General features: G+C 37.6%; 1 protein-coding gene and 1 long non-coding RNA gene across 2 annotated transcripts; one reads left to right on the forward strand and one right to left on the reverse strand.

The window, feature by feature from the left end:
• Nucleotides 1-229: 229 nt before the first annotated feature.
• LOC139781060 (uncharacterized) lies at nt 230-16,733 on the forward strand. The gene is made up of 3 exons (XM_071719873.1): nt 230-1,146; nt 11,402-11,519; nt 11,587-16,733. The coding sequence occupies exon 3, from the start codon at nt 11,671-11,673 to the stop codon at nt 12,640-12,642; it is 972 nt and encodes a 323-aa protein (XP_071575974.1). The 5' UTR covers nt 230-1,146; nt 11,402-11,519; nt 11,587-11,670; the 3' UTR covers nt 12,643-16,733.
• Nucleotides 2,396-8,320, reverse strand: LOC139781062 (uncharacterized). Its single transcript, XR_011720409.1, has 2 exons — nt 4,367-8,320; nt 2,396-2,563 (listed from the first exon to the last, which is right to left on the reverse strand). It is a non-coding gene; the product is annotated as an uncharacterized lncRNA (long non-coding RNA).
• Nucleotides 16,734-17,074: the final 341 nt, after the last annotated feature.

Genomic DNA, 17,074 nt, shown 5'->3' on the forward strand with positions numbered 1-17,074 from the left:
GTCTGTACTATAAATGTACACAGGATTCTAAATGTTTTTTAAAAACGTAGAATTAGAGAGTAAATAAAAATTTATGGCTATGAAAGTAATTGTAAAGGATTGTTAGCTTCTTATTATTTTACCTGATGTTGATTAAGAATATTTTGTTATAACAAAACGGACGAATTAAACTTTTGTAACTTAATCATGTAAGTAAAATTTTAAATAGATGTTTATATAAAATGTTATTTGTTTTTAATTTTAAAAATATATTTTTGTTTTATCAATATTGGTAAAATTTCAAGTTTTTCTTATGTCGGTAATAAATTTTAGTATTCAATAATATATTTGCCAAATAAAATACTTTGCTAAAAAAATATCTTATTTTTAGTCCACCGCGCATTTTAAAATTATTTCAGTATTCTTTCCTTCTTCAGTTTAATTTTATTTTGTTATGTAAAGTGTATGTTATTAAAGTTATGCATGCGTATAAGTATTTATTTTGTTCTTTCTAAAATTTGAAAATTTTTTATAATTTTGTATGGGTAACTAACGGTTTTTTTTTATTTATATTGTTATACTTTATTAATATCGCATTCGCTGCTCATGAATAAAACATCCGACCCGTTTCACATATGCTTCAAAATTTATCTTTAATATAGGTAATACTGCTTGTTATCGAATTAAGTATCGAAGTTCATTTCTTGCATACATTTTACGACGTATTATTTATTATTGTTATAAATAATATAAATATATTGTTCTTAAAATAACATTTTAATTTCACTCTTTCTTCATGACATCATATATTATATTTAGTCTTCTTTCTTGCGCTTTTTCTATATGTATAGATATGTTTTGCATAGAAATACAATTTTTATTTATTAATTTTTTTAGAAATTTGACAAAAGAAATATTAGCAGATTTTACGTAAAAATACTATTAAAATAAAAGATATGCTTGGCTGTTTTTTTACATTTTTAATGTCTTCTTTTAGGCGGATGAAATACAATTCAAAAGCGCGGAAGAATGAGTTGAGAAGTTTACTCAAAGCAAACGGTTTTTCTAGTCGATACCGTATCGGGATTTCATAATTCGAAGGCTCACTCAAGGACAGTACTCTCAGGTAGTCTCGCCAAGAACTTTCAGTAGCAACGTTTGTTCGAGGTAAGCAATTCGCACGCGTCAAAATTAAATATTAAAGATTTGGTGACCATTTCAAGGATACTTAGGACTGACTTTTTCGTTATGTTATTATTTAATATCAGTTATATTTAATCGCTAATCGCTGTCCTCTTTCACCATTGCTTCTTTTTCCCGGTCTTTGCAAGGCTTTTCCGCGCACCTAATTGACCGTCAAAATTCTTTGAGGCCATCCACATTTTTCGACAAATGCAAAGACGCAAGTAAGAAATAAAGCGGATCCGTATCTTTGTGTGCAAATAATGTCGAGTGCTTGACCGACGATTTTATTTCTTTTACGCGAAGCTAATAGAAATGTTCTGAAGTTTTCTCGTTCTTCTTTCAGCATCGATAAAGAAATGTCACTGATCTCTATATAAAAGGGTAAAAATTACAGTGGTGTAAGTAAAATTTTTAAAAATATTTTCTCGTGTGCATAGATGGAATTTATATATTGTACAGATTGCATCTATGCACACGAGAAAATATTTTAAAAACATTGACTTACACCACTGTGGTTTTTACCCCTCTATATAACACTGGATGGCGTATTCAAAGGAATTTTTATGCCGAATTGAACCCATCTTTAATACAGTAAAATATGCTAATATACGGCGTTCTACTGTTGATGTACTTATGTAGTTTCGAGTGTCTTCAAGAAAGTACAAATAACTGTCTTTCAAGAAAGTACAAATAAGAAATGTCTACGCATCGGAAGTATTCAAACAATATACAAATCAGTTTGTGCTTACTGTCATGCAGTGAAAGGCAGTGCATATTTTATTGTATCAATAAAAATGGCTCAATGGCTGCACATACCATACGCCATCCAGTGTTATACAGAGAACAGTGAGGAATGTTTATTCGGTTTTTATTGTAAATGTGCTTAAGAGCACTCCCTTAACAGCACTAAAATTAAATATTTGCACGGACATCGTTTCAAAAATACTTACAATGGAACGTTTTTGAACTGTCTCTCACCGATTTTAATGGGCTTTGATATGTTGTAGATTAGCGAAAAAAATAACAGACACGTATTTTTTTTATTGGCTTCGAAGCATGTTTAAGAGTTGAAACAATTTCTCGAAAGAAATATGACATTTGTACATCTTTAAAAATGATTTTTATACATTATCTTTCTGGAAGAACGGTTAATGCTGTTAAGGGGGAACATACGAGTAGACCGCAAGAAAAAAAGGTGAAATTCGGGAATTTTTATCTTGGAAACTATTAATTCGATTCGATCCGGGTTTTTTTTATTCAAAAGTATGTACATTGAGGCACGTTCACAAATTTTTTTGAGGGAATTCATTCCCTCGGAACGCTGTTCTCGTGGCCGGCGTAAAATGTGTTCCTCGCGGACACGGTTCACGGTGGCCAAGATTTCGCGCAGTCGGTTGATCTGAAACGTAAAATTCAAACGGATTCTTAAATAGCAATACATAAAGCAATTTTCATCGGCAGATTTTATAAAAAAAAATTTTTTTTACCGAAACGTCGACTGTTTGAACTCAAGATTCATTTTTCGACCCAAATTTTCGACCTTTATAGTCTGATAAAAAAAAACTAGTTGAGTAAAAAAAATCTCCCGATGGAAATTGCTTTATGTAGGTATTACGTATTTATACATTTTACGCCGGCCACGAGAACAGCGCTCCGAGGGAATGAATTCCCTCAAAAAAATTTGTGAACGTGCCTCAATGTACATACTTTTGAATAAAAAAAACCCGGATCGAATCGAATTAATAGTTTCCAAGATAAAAATTCCCGAATTTCACCTTTTTTCTTGCGGTCTACTCGTCAAAAATAATATAAAATTATCTACACGGACAGTAGACGTGTCCACACTGATTTTGTCAAATTGCTGACAGTGTAGAGGGAAAACGGCTCATTGCAATGATTTGGACTTTTGACATATAAATTATAACTGTTTTCTCCGTACGCTAAACCTAACTTAACAAAAAAATAAGTTTTTGAAAAATAATAATGGTACGAAAATAAACTTTTTTTTTATAATGGCATATTTTTATCAATTCGCAATTGTTTATAATTTCAATAGGTTTAGCATATGCGCGGCGTTTATCATTATTAATCACAAATCAACTTAGTTTTTATATTTCAAGTGACTTGTTTTGTCTCTGCAGTGTCAGCAATTTCACAAAATCAGTGTGGACACGTCTACTGCCCGCGTAGATATTTCGACTAGTTTATGGTTTTTTTTATATTAATGAATATTCTATAAAGTATAAATAAAATATGTGTACAAACATGAAATTGATAGAACTAACCGTTTTTTTTAATGTATAAAAATCGTTATTTTTTTAGCGCTTCAAACTAGGTGAACCGCTACTAAAACTCCCTTAAAAAATTCGTGTCTTTTACGCTTCGCTACTCTACAACCATATCAAAATCAATGAGGGACAATTCTAAACATTCTATTGTTAGAACTTTTACATCATTTTATTAGTTGATATCGGTTATATTTAAGTCACATTTATTTTCTTAATTTGGCTTAAGGTTGTATGACCCCTTAGAAAAAAAAAATGCCAAATTCTTCAAACTTTGTCAGGTGATGAGTATTATAATAATAAAGCATTGTGCCAAGTTTGAACAAGTTTGCGAGGCCCGTTCAAAAGTTATAACAATTTGAATTTAACATGGGCTCTTATGGAAATTCATCAAGTTTCACTATTTTTTCAACTTTATTTGAGAAATTAATATCGAAGAAAATATGGCATACTTTCAAAACTTTGCAGAAATATTAATAAACATCTTACAAACAAATTAGAACCAAAAAAATTATGACTTCGAGGATATTTTCTGAAATATTGAATAAAAAGCAAACAGAGAACAGTCTCGCTTGGTCTCGCTGAACTCGTAAGTACGGAGATCCGGCAGCAGCGCACTATGACGTCACATTAGAACCTCTCTCTCCGTCACTCTCCGTAAAGGATAACAAACACTACAGAGGCCCGTTACTTTTTTCAATAGAGCCTTCTGTGTATCGAAATATAATTAATATCAAAATGTCATAAATAATGTTATAACCATCGATTATTAATTTATATGTAAACATTTCGTTTATTATATAACTGCATTTAAAATGATAAATTATTATCAACACATATATACAACTAACACAACTTTTCCTTTCCACATGTAACGTTTTACTTTCGGCATTTTCGTAGCGCAAGCGAAAACTAACCTCAAACGATGCGTCTGTATATTACACGTGCTCGGAGCACACTTCGAGTTCACGCAGCTGATGTCGAGTGAGATCAATGCTACCAACTTACAGAAAATGCGACGTTGCCGCGATCAAAATACTTTTTTATGAGAGCTATTGTATTTAATTTATTAATAAATGACGTAAATAAATAACGTAATAAATTTCATTAGTATTTTTAAACAGTAATCACTATGTTTTGTTACTTTTTAAAGATTTTCATACTTTTCAGATTTTCGTTTGTGTCAGTTGCAAGTCAGGTACAGTCTTTCTAAAAACCATTAAAAGTGAAAGTTTACATACGAGAAAATATGCATAAAAATGTCTCTATAACTCTTAAAAACACAGGCAACCGTTATTTTAATAAAATATTAATATAAATATTACTTTCCAGTAAAGAATATCTTCTTAAATATGTTAATTAGCTTTATGTTACGTTAATTTCTTCCCTTATGAAAAAGTACACTCAACTTTGATGGTGTTGTATATGCGTGTCGTATCAGAGGAAAGGTGAAAATACTCTCGTAAGCTTGTTAGTTTCCACTCACGCTTTACTAATATAATTGTTCGGCTTACAAACGCTTCTTTACAAAAAGAGTGAGCTCGCGTGGTGACGGTGACTGCTGACAAAGGAATGGCGGTCACGGCAATCGGCGGCGCTGCGCACGCGGATATACTAGTGTCCCCGAATAGAGAGTCTGGTCAAGTCATGTATCTCTTTTGATTGGGTCACGTCAGCACAAGCACACAATGGCGCTACCAATGAAAACGTTGAGAAATCGCGCGCTTATTTAAAGAACTAAAAACATGAAATATTGTAAAATATTCTTTATTGCTGTATTATAAGTAATGTATCACAATTCATGTATTGTAAGTAAAAGTTATTCTCGCTTATAACAATATATAACGTCTAGCAATATTATTTAATAAGGGAATGCATTGCCATAGTTTTGCTATTATATGTTTTTGATAAATATTGTCGCTTGCAAGAAATACGTACTCTACATATAATAAAGCGTTTTTTATTTGTAACATTAAATTATGGCAATTTTTGATATTACATGTAATGTTCTGCATTTTCTTCATATAAAATTCTAAAAAATTAGATGACGTATTTTTAACATATGGAAGATATATTTTTTCTTATAATAATTTCCATTGCACAAAAATAGTTTGCGTCGTAAGTCCTTGTGAGTCGTAACATAAGCTGACATAACGGACATAACCTCGTGCGCTGAAAGTGAAAAGTGCAGAGTGCACGCACGGTACGCACCTCGAACATTTACCCCCACCACTTATAGACGCCATTTTGTGCAATCTTGGCCAAACTCTCTATTCAGGGACATTAGGATATACGCGGATATCGTATATCGGCCATTGCTTTAGATGCCCCCTGGCGCGTCACGCGGGTTATACAATCCGCGTCACAACAGATGGTTAACACCCAAGTTGAGAGTTAACACTCAAATTTGGGCGTAAGTTTAGTGTTTGTCATCAAAGTTAAGTGTCAACACTTAAATTTAGGTGTAGATTGAGTGTTGACCATTAAGATTTAGGTAAATTGTGGGTTTAATCCTCAATGATGAGTGTTTATTGGGAGTTTATTCTCAATGATAAGTGTAGGTTGGGGATTAAGCCTCAATGTTTAGTGTAGGTTGGAGATTGATCCTCATCGTTGGATGTACAACGCCCGATCGTTTCACATTAGATGGCGCGACGCGCGAGTCGCCATTGCACTCTCAAAGAGCCTCACTCGTTAGGTGTCATATGGCCGCACTTGCTTGCGTTTCTTCAAACGTGCCGAGTCCGAAACTTTTGGCAGAGATCTTACGGGTCATACAACCTTAATAAATGAATATGACATACTGATAAATGTCATTTTCCGGAATTTTCCAAAGTTTGAAAATTTTATTAATTTAAAATTTTACTAATTTTATTAAAAGAGAAACGTTGATACACTAATAATGAACCTGTAGAGTAGGAACCTGTAAACTCGGGTAATGCCCGTTCTAGACTGGAGGATGATCCTACTCTTGGCTCATCCGACTACGGTCGTCTACATTGCACACTTTTAAGTTGTTTTAGGTACGATTGAGAGCTAACTTCAGTATGATTGTTACCCGTCTACACTACTAGGATGAGCCACAAGTAGGATCATCCTCCGGTCTAGATAAAGCATAAGTACCCCAGCCACTAGATGGCGCCAGACTAGCAATAGCTATACGCGATTGGTACGATTGAAAGCTAACTTCAGTAGTCTTCAGCATGGTGGAAGTAACATTCTTGTTACTTCCACCATGAGAGCGTGTGTGCGACGAAACAAAAGGCGCGAAACGGAGAGGTTAAATGTAAGTAGACAATTAAGCTCCTTGAGCCGTATTACATTAAACGTGAGTAGACGATTGCCAACGGGGCGAGTAGACGGTGGCCCAACGGGGCGAGAGGAGCGATTGTCAACGGGGCGAGTAGACGGTGGCCCAACGGGGCGAGGGGAGCGATTACCAACGAGGCGAGTAGTCGGTGGCTCAACGGGGCGAGGAGCGCGATAGTAAAACGGGGCGAGAGTAACGGACCTCTATGAAGTTGGCCGGGCAACTTCAACGTATCGAACTTTCATTAATTGGAATCGATTGGTGGTCGTTTGGTGGTCTTTGGTAGTCTAGTCCGATCGTTTGGTGGTTAGCCGTTTTCCTGTAAAATAAAAATAAAATATCCGGTGTGAAGTTAGCCGGACAATTTTTTTTTTCAACCAATTTAACTTTATTATAGCTCATTCGACGCAGAATCGTTTGGTGGTCACGAATATCATCATTAAAACGTTTGGTGGTCAACCGTTTTCCCAGAAAATAGAAAAAACCGTATGCCCATAATGCCGGACATATCACCTCTGTGCCATTAGTCGGAAAAATTGTATTTATCACCCAAATTGACTTTGATAGGGCTCATTCGACGCGGAATCGTTTGGTGGTCACGAATATCGTCATTAAAACGTTTGGTGGTCAATCGTGTTCTTAAAAAATAGAAAAAACCGTACGCTCACGCCATTGGTCGTATGACTCCGTGACGTTAGCTCGGTAATTTGATGGATAAATATTATTTATTACCCAAATTGACTTTGATTGGGCTCATTCGACGCGGAATCGTTTGGTGGTCACGAATATCGTCATTAAAACGTTTGGTGGTCAATAAATAATATTTATCCATCAAATTACCGAGCTAACGTCACGGAGTCATACGACCAATGCAATGGCGTGAGCGTACGGTTTTTTCTATTTTTTAAGGAAACGATTGACCACCAAACGTTTTAATGACGATATTCGTGACCACGATTCCGAGTACTCGACATCGAACTCGCGAAACTCATGTTCGACCGTTAGACGCCGTGCCGTCGTAAGCGGTGAGATCCCGACGACGGGCAGAGGCGCCGTACGGCAAACCGGGCTCGTGCGACGACCGGACCGCGAGGACCGGCCGCCTAGTAGTGTGTCACATTGTTTTGAGCCTTTCGACTCACGAGACTCCTAGAGATATCATTGCCACCTTTGACTAGAGAGGATACGGCCTTAGAGGCGTTCAGGCATAATCCCACGGATGGTAGCTTCGCACCACCGGCCGCTCGACCGAGTGCGTGAACCAAATGTCCGAACCTGCGGTTCCTCTCGTACTGAGCAGGATTACTATCGCAATGACTGGTCATCAGTAGGGTAAAACTAACCTGTCTCACGACGGTCTAACCGTCGCCGAAAGGATGTACCGCCCCAGTCAAACTCCCCGCCTGGCAGTGTCCTCGAATCGGATCACGCGGGAGTATTAACGGCGATCGGCCGCGAGGCCTCACGCCACTCTGACACGCTTGGCTCTAGAACACCGTGACCGCCGGGGCACGAAGCCCTCGGGGCACGCGCTCCGCCTAACCGAGTAAGTAAGGAAACGATGAAACTTTGATAAGTCAATTTGGGTGATAAATACAATTTTTCCGACTAATGGCCACAGAGGTGATATGTCCGGCATTATGGGCATACGGTTTTTTCTATTTTCTGGGAAAACGGTTGATCACCAAACGTTTTAATGATGATATTCGTGACCACCAAACGATTCTGCGTCGAATGAGCTATAATAAAGTTAAATTGGTTGAAAAAAAAAATTGTCCGGCTAACTTCACACCGGATTATTTATTTTTTGTAGGTTAAGTAGGTTGGTAAAAAGCTCCAACATACGTAAGAAATCTAAGATATGTGACATTAATTATTTTTGTTCTGGTGAGGTTATCTCGGTGGATTCTGACATTCCGAGCAAAAAAATTTCCGTTAACAAACCAGGACCTAATGCATTTCATATCATTCTTCAAGCTAATAATTTTAAACAAGAATCTTCGTTAGATTCCGTTCAGCATGGATGGTTTCGCAATCTAAGCACATATATAATCCCGGATGAAGTTGTTTATCTGTTACAATTGGGAGAACGGTTCGGTGTTCCTATTAAAGATTTTGAAATACCTAAACTAATTACAGAGTTTATTAAGCACATAGAGGGTAATATTAACAAATGCCAAGAATCCATCAGAGGGGGGGTCAGAAACAAATCGGTAGCTTTACTTAATAATATTGCCAACAGGAAACTTACGGTTACCAAGAACGAAAAAATGATTTTAGGATGGATTAATTCCACCAAAAAGTTCATTAGGGAACATCCAGAAATTCTCTTTACAAGAGCTGACAAAGGCAGTGTCACGGTGGCGTTGGACAAGGTCGAATATATTAGGAACATGGAGTTATCACTCTCGGATACTTCCTTTTACCAATTAATTGAGAAAGATCCGGTAAAAAAACTCTCGAGCGAGTTACGCTCCTTAATAACAAGGTGGAAGAAGAAGGGGTATATTGATCACTCCATGTACCAAAAACTTAATTGTACGGACGGCATCCTACCGAGAGCTTACGGATTGCCTAAGATACATAAGCCGGGCAATCCTCTTAGAATTATTGTATCATCCATTAACAGCCCTTTGTATATGCTTGCTTGCTGTTTACATGAAATTCTGTCGAAAAGCGTTTCGGGATCTCCTAGCCATATTAATAATAGCTACCATTTAGTTAATGATATCATTGGATGTCGTTTCACTTTTTACCAATGTTCCAACAGACTTGGTGGTAGACAGTGTAACAAATAGGTGGGATGAGATTTCGAAACTCACAGACATTCCGTTTGACGAATTCACTATTGCAATCCGATTGGTTCTCAACTCGACATACTTCTCATTTAACAATAAATATTATAAGCAAATTTTTGGCAGCCCCATGGGGTCTCCACTATCACCAATAGCGGCAGATATGGTTATGTGTGATCTGGAGCGGGTTGCAATATCACGGCTTAATTATGTTCCACAGTTTTATATCCGGTATGTCGATGACATTGCAATGGATGCTCCTGGTAATGAGATTGAGAATACATTGGAGACGTTCAATTCGTTACATGATCGGTTGCAATTTACTTGTGAAATCGGACGCGAGGGCAAACTCAATTTTTTGGATGTTACCATTATAATAGAGGATGAGAGAATTATTTTCGACCATTTCCATAAACCAACCTACTCAGGCAGATATTTGAATTTTAATTCCAACCATCCTCTTTGTCACAAAAGAGGCGTAATATACGGGCTCATTGATAAGACCATCTCTCTTTCCCACCCGCAGTTTTACAAGGAAAATTTAAAAAACACAATTAACACATTACTTAAGAATGGATATCCGCTTGGTTTCATTTTTTCGACGATCAGAAAAAGAATTAAATTCCTAGCTCATAACACACAACCTAGCAGCCAATCTGCTAAGATTTCTAATTTTACTATTCCGTATATTAAAACTATTTCAGATGGCTTTACGACGTTAGCCAAAAATATTAATTTTCGCCCCGCCTTTACGATTCCGTTTAAGTTGAACAGGTTCATCACAACGGGCAAGGATAAATTAGACATATCAGCACACTGCGGAATAGTTTACAAGATAAGTTGTGTGGATTGTGATGCTACTTATGTGGGGCAATCTAAAAGACAGCTCAAAACCAGAATTAAAGAGCATAAATCCGATATCTTGAAGAGAAGCGGATCTCCATCAGTTATTACCGAACATCGTTTAAAAACGGATCATAGATTAGATTGGGAAGGAGTGAGGATCTTAGACAGTGAGCCGGTGTATAATAAACGTCTCATTTCTGAAATGTTACATATAAAAAGACAGAGCGACGGTCTCAACAAACAGAGTGACACGGAGTTATTGCCAGAAGCCTATCTCCCGATCCTCAACACTCTCCCACCTTCCTGATTCCCACGTGGGTCTCTTCTCCTTCCTCTCCCGTACTCTATCCCCTCCATAATTTCCTTCTGGATAGATCGCTGACTCTCGCATTTGACACCTGACCGACCACTGACGAACATGTGTCGTTCGAGAAGCGTTTCCGCGAGCGAAGGTAGCTAGTGCAGGTTGAGTTGTATGAGTTTACTGTTTCTTTTTAATTTAACACGAAATAAATTTCTGCATAAGGGCATCCATTCTTATCGTATTGTGAAGACGGGGTAGGGACGGATTCCTTCTCATTATGATTCTGCGAAGGCTCGAAGGATTACCAGACGCGATATATCTGCGAGCGGCAAACTGACTTTACGAAGGCTCGAAGTATTACCAGACGCGATATGTCTACGAGCTGCGATCTGACCGAGGCGATGTGCGTAGGGTGTGAGCGTATGTAAGCGAGTGCGTTTTAATCGATGTAATGTGGCAGGCCATCTAATTTGTAAGCGAATGATTCTTTATTGTATAAGGGGGTATATTGTTTTAATTTAACGACTACACTGAAGAAGGCCACAGTTATGGCCGAAACGTTTGTTATTGTCAAGTCATTGTTATGATTTTAAATACATGTCAGCATTAACAACCTGCTAGTTCGCAAGCCCTTTTGTCTTGTTATTTATTTCAAGCGAACATTATACATTATTGTTTATTTATTTTTATTTTACAGGAAAACGGCTAACCACCAAACGATCGGACTAGACTACCAAAGACCACCAAACGACCACCAATCGATTCCAATTAATGAAAGTTCGATACGTTGAAGTTGCCCGGCCAACTTCATAGAGGTGAGTAACGGAGCGTCCTTCGAAAAACGCGATAAATCAGAGACTGTTTATCTTTTTCAATTTTTAGCATAAACCACGGCGTACTGAGCCAGATAGCTGGAACATCATACATTTTTTGGTCCTTCGAGCCGGATTGGACGCGCCGTGAAAGATGTCTGGATTAGAAGCGAAGAATACAGAGGCAGCGAATTTTTTACAATCTATCATCACCCAGGTTGAAGATTTTAAACAAAATTTGGAGTTTCAAGGAAAACATGATGTCTTGTTTTCTTCGAGTAGAACTCCCTCGACGTCCTACTCAAACGGTCGTCGATCAACGGTCACCGCTCACGTTGCACCACCAAATCGTCCAGGACGTATCACGAACCAGTTGCAATTTTTGCAAAAAAGTGTTTTGAAGCCAATATTGAAGCATGAATTTGCAGGGCCTTTCCAAGAACCTGTCGATGCAAAGAAACTGAATCTACCAGATTACCACAAAATTATCAAAGAACCAATGGATTTGGGCACAATCAAAAAGCGGTTGGAGAATTCATATTACTGGAGTGGGGAAGAATGTATTCAGGACTTCAATACTATGTTCATGAACTGTAAATTCTACAACAACCCAGGAGATGATGTCGTATTTATGGCACATGCTCTCCAAAAATTATTTCATACAAAGGTTGCACAAATGCCGGAAGAAGAGGTGGAGTTAGATCCACCTGTCCTAAAAAGGCCCAAGGGCAAGAAAGCTGGAAGAGTTGATGGACCAGGAGTAGGTGGAGTAGCGGGAGGTAGAGGCAGGAGGTACGAGGCCCGGTGCAAGAAAACATCTACCGCTAGACGGCCCTTATTTGGCGGTACCCCGCCCAAGAAGAACGCGCGGGAGAAGGCTGCGATTGCGCGGAAACCGGCGGCCGCTGCGAAGAAAACGGCCGCCAAGAAGGCCGCGGAAAGCCCGAAGAAGGCAGCTCCCAAGACCGCCGCCGCCAAAACCGCCGTGAAGAAGGGCAAAGCTGCCGCGGAGCCTAAGTCACCATCGAAGGCTAAGAAAGCCGTCAAGGCATTAGCGGCGAAGACCAAAACGGCCAACCCGAAGAAAGCCACAGCGAAGACCGTGAAGGCCGCGGCGAAAAAATAATTGGCCTGCGAAGAATATACTCGCTATAGTCATAAATGTCTTCAGCGTTACCAGTCTGTTTCGAAGTGGCATCATCCCTCCAACGAAATCAAGGAATTATTTTTTTTTTCAACATAAACCACGGCGTACTGAGCCAGATAATTGGAATATCATACAAGTTGATACAAAAGGAATGAGGGATGCTTTATTATATTAATGTTAAAAAAACATTTTCCCGTGTGAGGTTGCTGATCCTCCATCGGGCGCCTCCCCGGGTGGCGGATAGGGGAAAGCTCGCTAGAAATAGAGGGTACCGGGGAAATAAAATACCCGGGGCGGACCAAAATCTGCAGGGCCGGTGTCTAGGCCTAAAGGAGGTAACCACTCCAACTCCAAGACACTCGGGAATTGTGGACTGATGACCCGCATTCCTTAAATCTAAGGTATCCTTACATTGCTCCTGAAATCTAACGTATTTTATACAACAGCATAGCTAATTCGGTGTAGCTGGATGCTTACTGCTTAAAACGCGGTACATTCGTTAAAGTATTGGTGTCGACGAATGACGACGTCGACGCCGCGGTGCAATGGCGGGCATATGTGAGGCTTATGTCCGCCATTCATATTTACATATAACAATATGTTATAAAATGTTTGTATTCTTTCCTGCTCATGTGTGGCAGTGTGGCCTGGCTGGCTAATGTGGTGTCCGAACTGTCTTTCAACAGGGGCACGCGCAGCCGTAACAAATATTTTTCAAAGAAAATTTACCATTGCTAGCTCCTGGGGAGGGGGAGTGGCGGGAGTAGTGTCGGATTCCTACCGGTTATAAACTCCATGGTGGTCGTTCTCAGCCGATATTAGGGAGGGCACCGGGAACTCTTACAAACACAACCAGTTCCCTTCCTCGCCGGCGTAGAAGAGCAAATTATATAAAATTACGACACCCGCACGGTATACGGGAGGTTCCAGGTTCAAGCCCTGGCTGGGGTAATATTTTTTCGCAGTAAAAATTTAAACTATTTAATTTAGAAATTACATCAACGGACCAAAACCCATGGTCGAAATTAATAATGTCTCGATGATTGATCCGAAAAAAGTTCTGTGTGAATCCGACAAAGCAAGTTGGCTCACAGTTTTTCAATGTTCATATCGAAAAGACGTTATATATATTGCCAGTCAGGTCGATTTAAATTACTTTAATTGTTATATAAAATTAGTCTGGCACGGAACGTTGCCAAGATTGACCTTTGCTTTCTTTCATATTTTCATATTTTCACGTACAGGCACATTAGTAGAACAAACAATTATCACTCGAAAGCATGTGGCTTTTGCGTTTTTAATTATCCTTAAATGAGGAATCTCTCATATGAATATTGAGAGAATATTGAGCCCTTTGCCAAGAGCGCAAAAGATCTTAGATACGCCTCTGCCTGTCGCGCCGCAAATCTGGTTCTGCAAGAAAAAAATTATTTTTGTTGTATCACAATTATAGGACACACCGGATATCTTTCCTTGTCGTAGCGAGGTTGGCAAATATCTCAAGTTGTGCGTTTTATAGCGACTTGAATTCGTCAATTTGCTGAATTCTTATTGCCTAACGCTAATTTATCACTAGATTATCATTAGATCTACGTTTAATAATCTAATTACAATTATTATTTATATTAATTAATAGCCTTTTGGAACTACTTGCACTCGGGCCCCCATCACTATTCACCCGGGTCTACCCTCACGGTAGCGTTTCTGAACGCAGCCTAAAGGTGTCGAGGAATGATGACGTCGACACCGCGGTGCAATGGCGACTTTGTAAGAAACGTACTTTTAGAATTTTCTTTCCAAAGGAAATCTCGTGGTACGTGCTTCTGTGGGCCGCAAGCTGTATATATCTTTTTGGGATCTCATTTATTTAGTAGCCAATCTAATTTTTATTGGATTTTTTTTAAAGAAACCAATCTGATCACCTATCTGTGTTTTGAATTTCGATAGTTATTAACCGTCCAAAAAAGTTGATCTTTAGATACTTATGTGAAGTCATAATTGTCATATTCCCATGTGAGGTTGCTGATCCTCCATCGGGCGCCTCCCCAGGTGGCGGATAGGGGAAAGCTCGCTAGAAATAGAGGGTACCGGGGAAATAAAGTACCCGGGGCGGACCAAAATCAGCAGGGCCGGTGTCTAGGCCTAAAGGAGGCCACCACTCCAAGACACTCGGGAATTGTGGACTGATAACCCTCATTCCTTAAATCTAAGGTATCCTTATGTTAGTCCTAAAATCTAACGTATTTTATACAACAACATAGTTAATTCGGTATGGCTGGATGCTTACTGCTTAAAACGCGGTACATTCGTTGAAGTATTGGTGTCGACGAATGACGTCGACGTCGACGCCGCGGTGCAATGGCGGGCATATGTGGGGCTTATGTCCGCAATATAACTTCTCTAGATCTATGATCGTTTTAGGCCTTGGAAAACATTTTGTATTCACAAAAACTGGGCTATCTTTCGAAGGAGACATTAAATTTGAAATTGGTCGTCAAGCTTGGGGAGCTTTGGAGTTTTGGGTCATTAATACTGCTACCACTAGCTGCAATATTACAGCGAGGTTAATAATACCCTCAAAGACTAACCTGAAAGAAATTTCTGGCTGGCTAGTGTGATGGCCGAGCTGTCTTTCAACAGGGGCACACGCGGCAAAAATCTTATGTGTAATATTTCTAGTAGTATATAGAAAATAATTAAAGAAAAAAAATATTACTCTTAAATAATTCTTTAAAATTATTTTTAATTTAGAATAAAAAAGTTCTTTGTATCAAATGGTGTGGACTTAAAATACACACGTTTTCATTGTAAAAATTAATTAATGTTTACTACATGTGTGTGTGTCCCTGTCATTTATCTTACACAGAAAATAAAATCAACAATATGGATAATTTGAGTAATCTTTTAAAGGACTGCAATTTCCGTGACTTTGAACAATTGATTCCAAATGTGAAAGATCGAATAATACTTCGTAAAAAGTACTATGATTATGTACGTTTTATTTTCATCTCCATCAAATTCCATCTATACAAAAATTTTTATATGTTTATATTATATTACAAATATTTTTCAAAGAAAATTTACCATTGCATCTCATTTTTTTTTCGCATTGTCGACTGAATCGGTTTTCCGTTCGAACAACAGATATTTCGTTGGGATAATGAGTTTTTTGTAGTTCACGTTGTTTTGAATTTTTAAATAGGCGATATATATAAACCTTTAGCACAATGCCATATGTTATTATAGTTGTGCAAATCGCCATATTCATTTCCAACTTTTTGACGGAGTGTACCTACCATGGTACCTACTGTTCTTACTTATAAAATTATAAAAGTTACCTACAAAATAAAAATGTCAATTATTCTGACATCGACTACATGCGATGCCATCCTACTTCCTTTTTCATACTATTAAACGAAATGAATTGTCAGATGAATTAAATGTCCGTGGTGTACTTGATTTTTATAACATATAGTTTGCTGTTACACATTTGAATTAAAAATCTTAAAGAGACAAAGAGAAAAAAAACCAGAACAGCAGTCCTGTATCACGTAAAAGTTGTTCTTACATCGCCTCAATGCACACCACTTACTAGAAGAATTACAAAATACCTAAATATTAAAAATATATACATTGTTATCGGTAACTTTTATATACATATAAATTGTGAGAAGTAAACATGTTTGAGGATGCAAAAATATGATATGACAAGATAGTAACTTTATGTAACAGGTAAGATAAGTGTGCTCAACAAAGTATATTAAATCCTACAAATTTTATTTACTTAATTGTATACCGTGATATAATTGCACGTAATAAGACACACTGTGATAAGACAAAAGTCTCTTCGCATAATATTTGAGTAATTAGGGGACATAAATAAATGCTTGTATGTCTATAGATTAGATAACGAAAGCACAAAAGTTTACAGTTTATGATATATGACGAGTAAACTAGATTACAGTTAAGGTGCTTAAGTAATATAACATGTTGTCAAATGTATTTAACTAAATAATAATATGTCAATGTGAAGATAAAATGTAAATTAAAAGAATCATTATCTTCTATAAGACTAGCAATGTTACATGATTTTTTTATATAGTACCCAGATAGCCAAATCTGTTCGAACAAATAATGCCAAATACTTGCTACAAATTTTGGTTTCAGAAATGGTACAAATTTGCATCAAAATTTGTTTTATCAAATGTTGTCGACAAACTGCTAGCAAATACGTATCAAAACATGCGTACACAAATGACGCCAAATTGATACCAAATATCGAGCAAAGCTTAGTAGTACCTGATAACAAATTGGCACCAAATTGCTGTTAAAGTTTGTTGACTAAACCTAACGCCAAATTGATGCCAAATATTGAGCAAATTTTGGTAACAAAACTTAAGAACAAATTGAC

The sequence above is a fragment of the Temnothorax nylanderi genome, unplaced genomic scaffold (assembly GCF_030848795.1).
Source record: "Temnothorax nylanderi isolate EJ_2023f unplaced genomic scaffold, tnyl_v1.0 TNYL_tig0313_pilon, whole genome shotgun sequence".
Classification (NCBI taxonomy): Eukaryota; Metazoa; Arthropoda; class Insecta; order Hymenoptera; family Formicidae; genus Temnothorax; species Temnothorax nylanderi.

Bases quoted from the DNA above. Each gene is read 5' to 3' on its own strand.
- LOC139781060 (XM_071719873.1), top strand. From the start codon at position 11,671: ATGTCTGGATTAGAAGCGAAGAATACAGAGGCAGCGAATTTTTTACAA.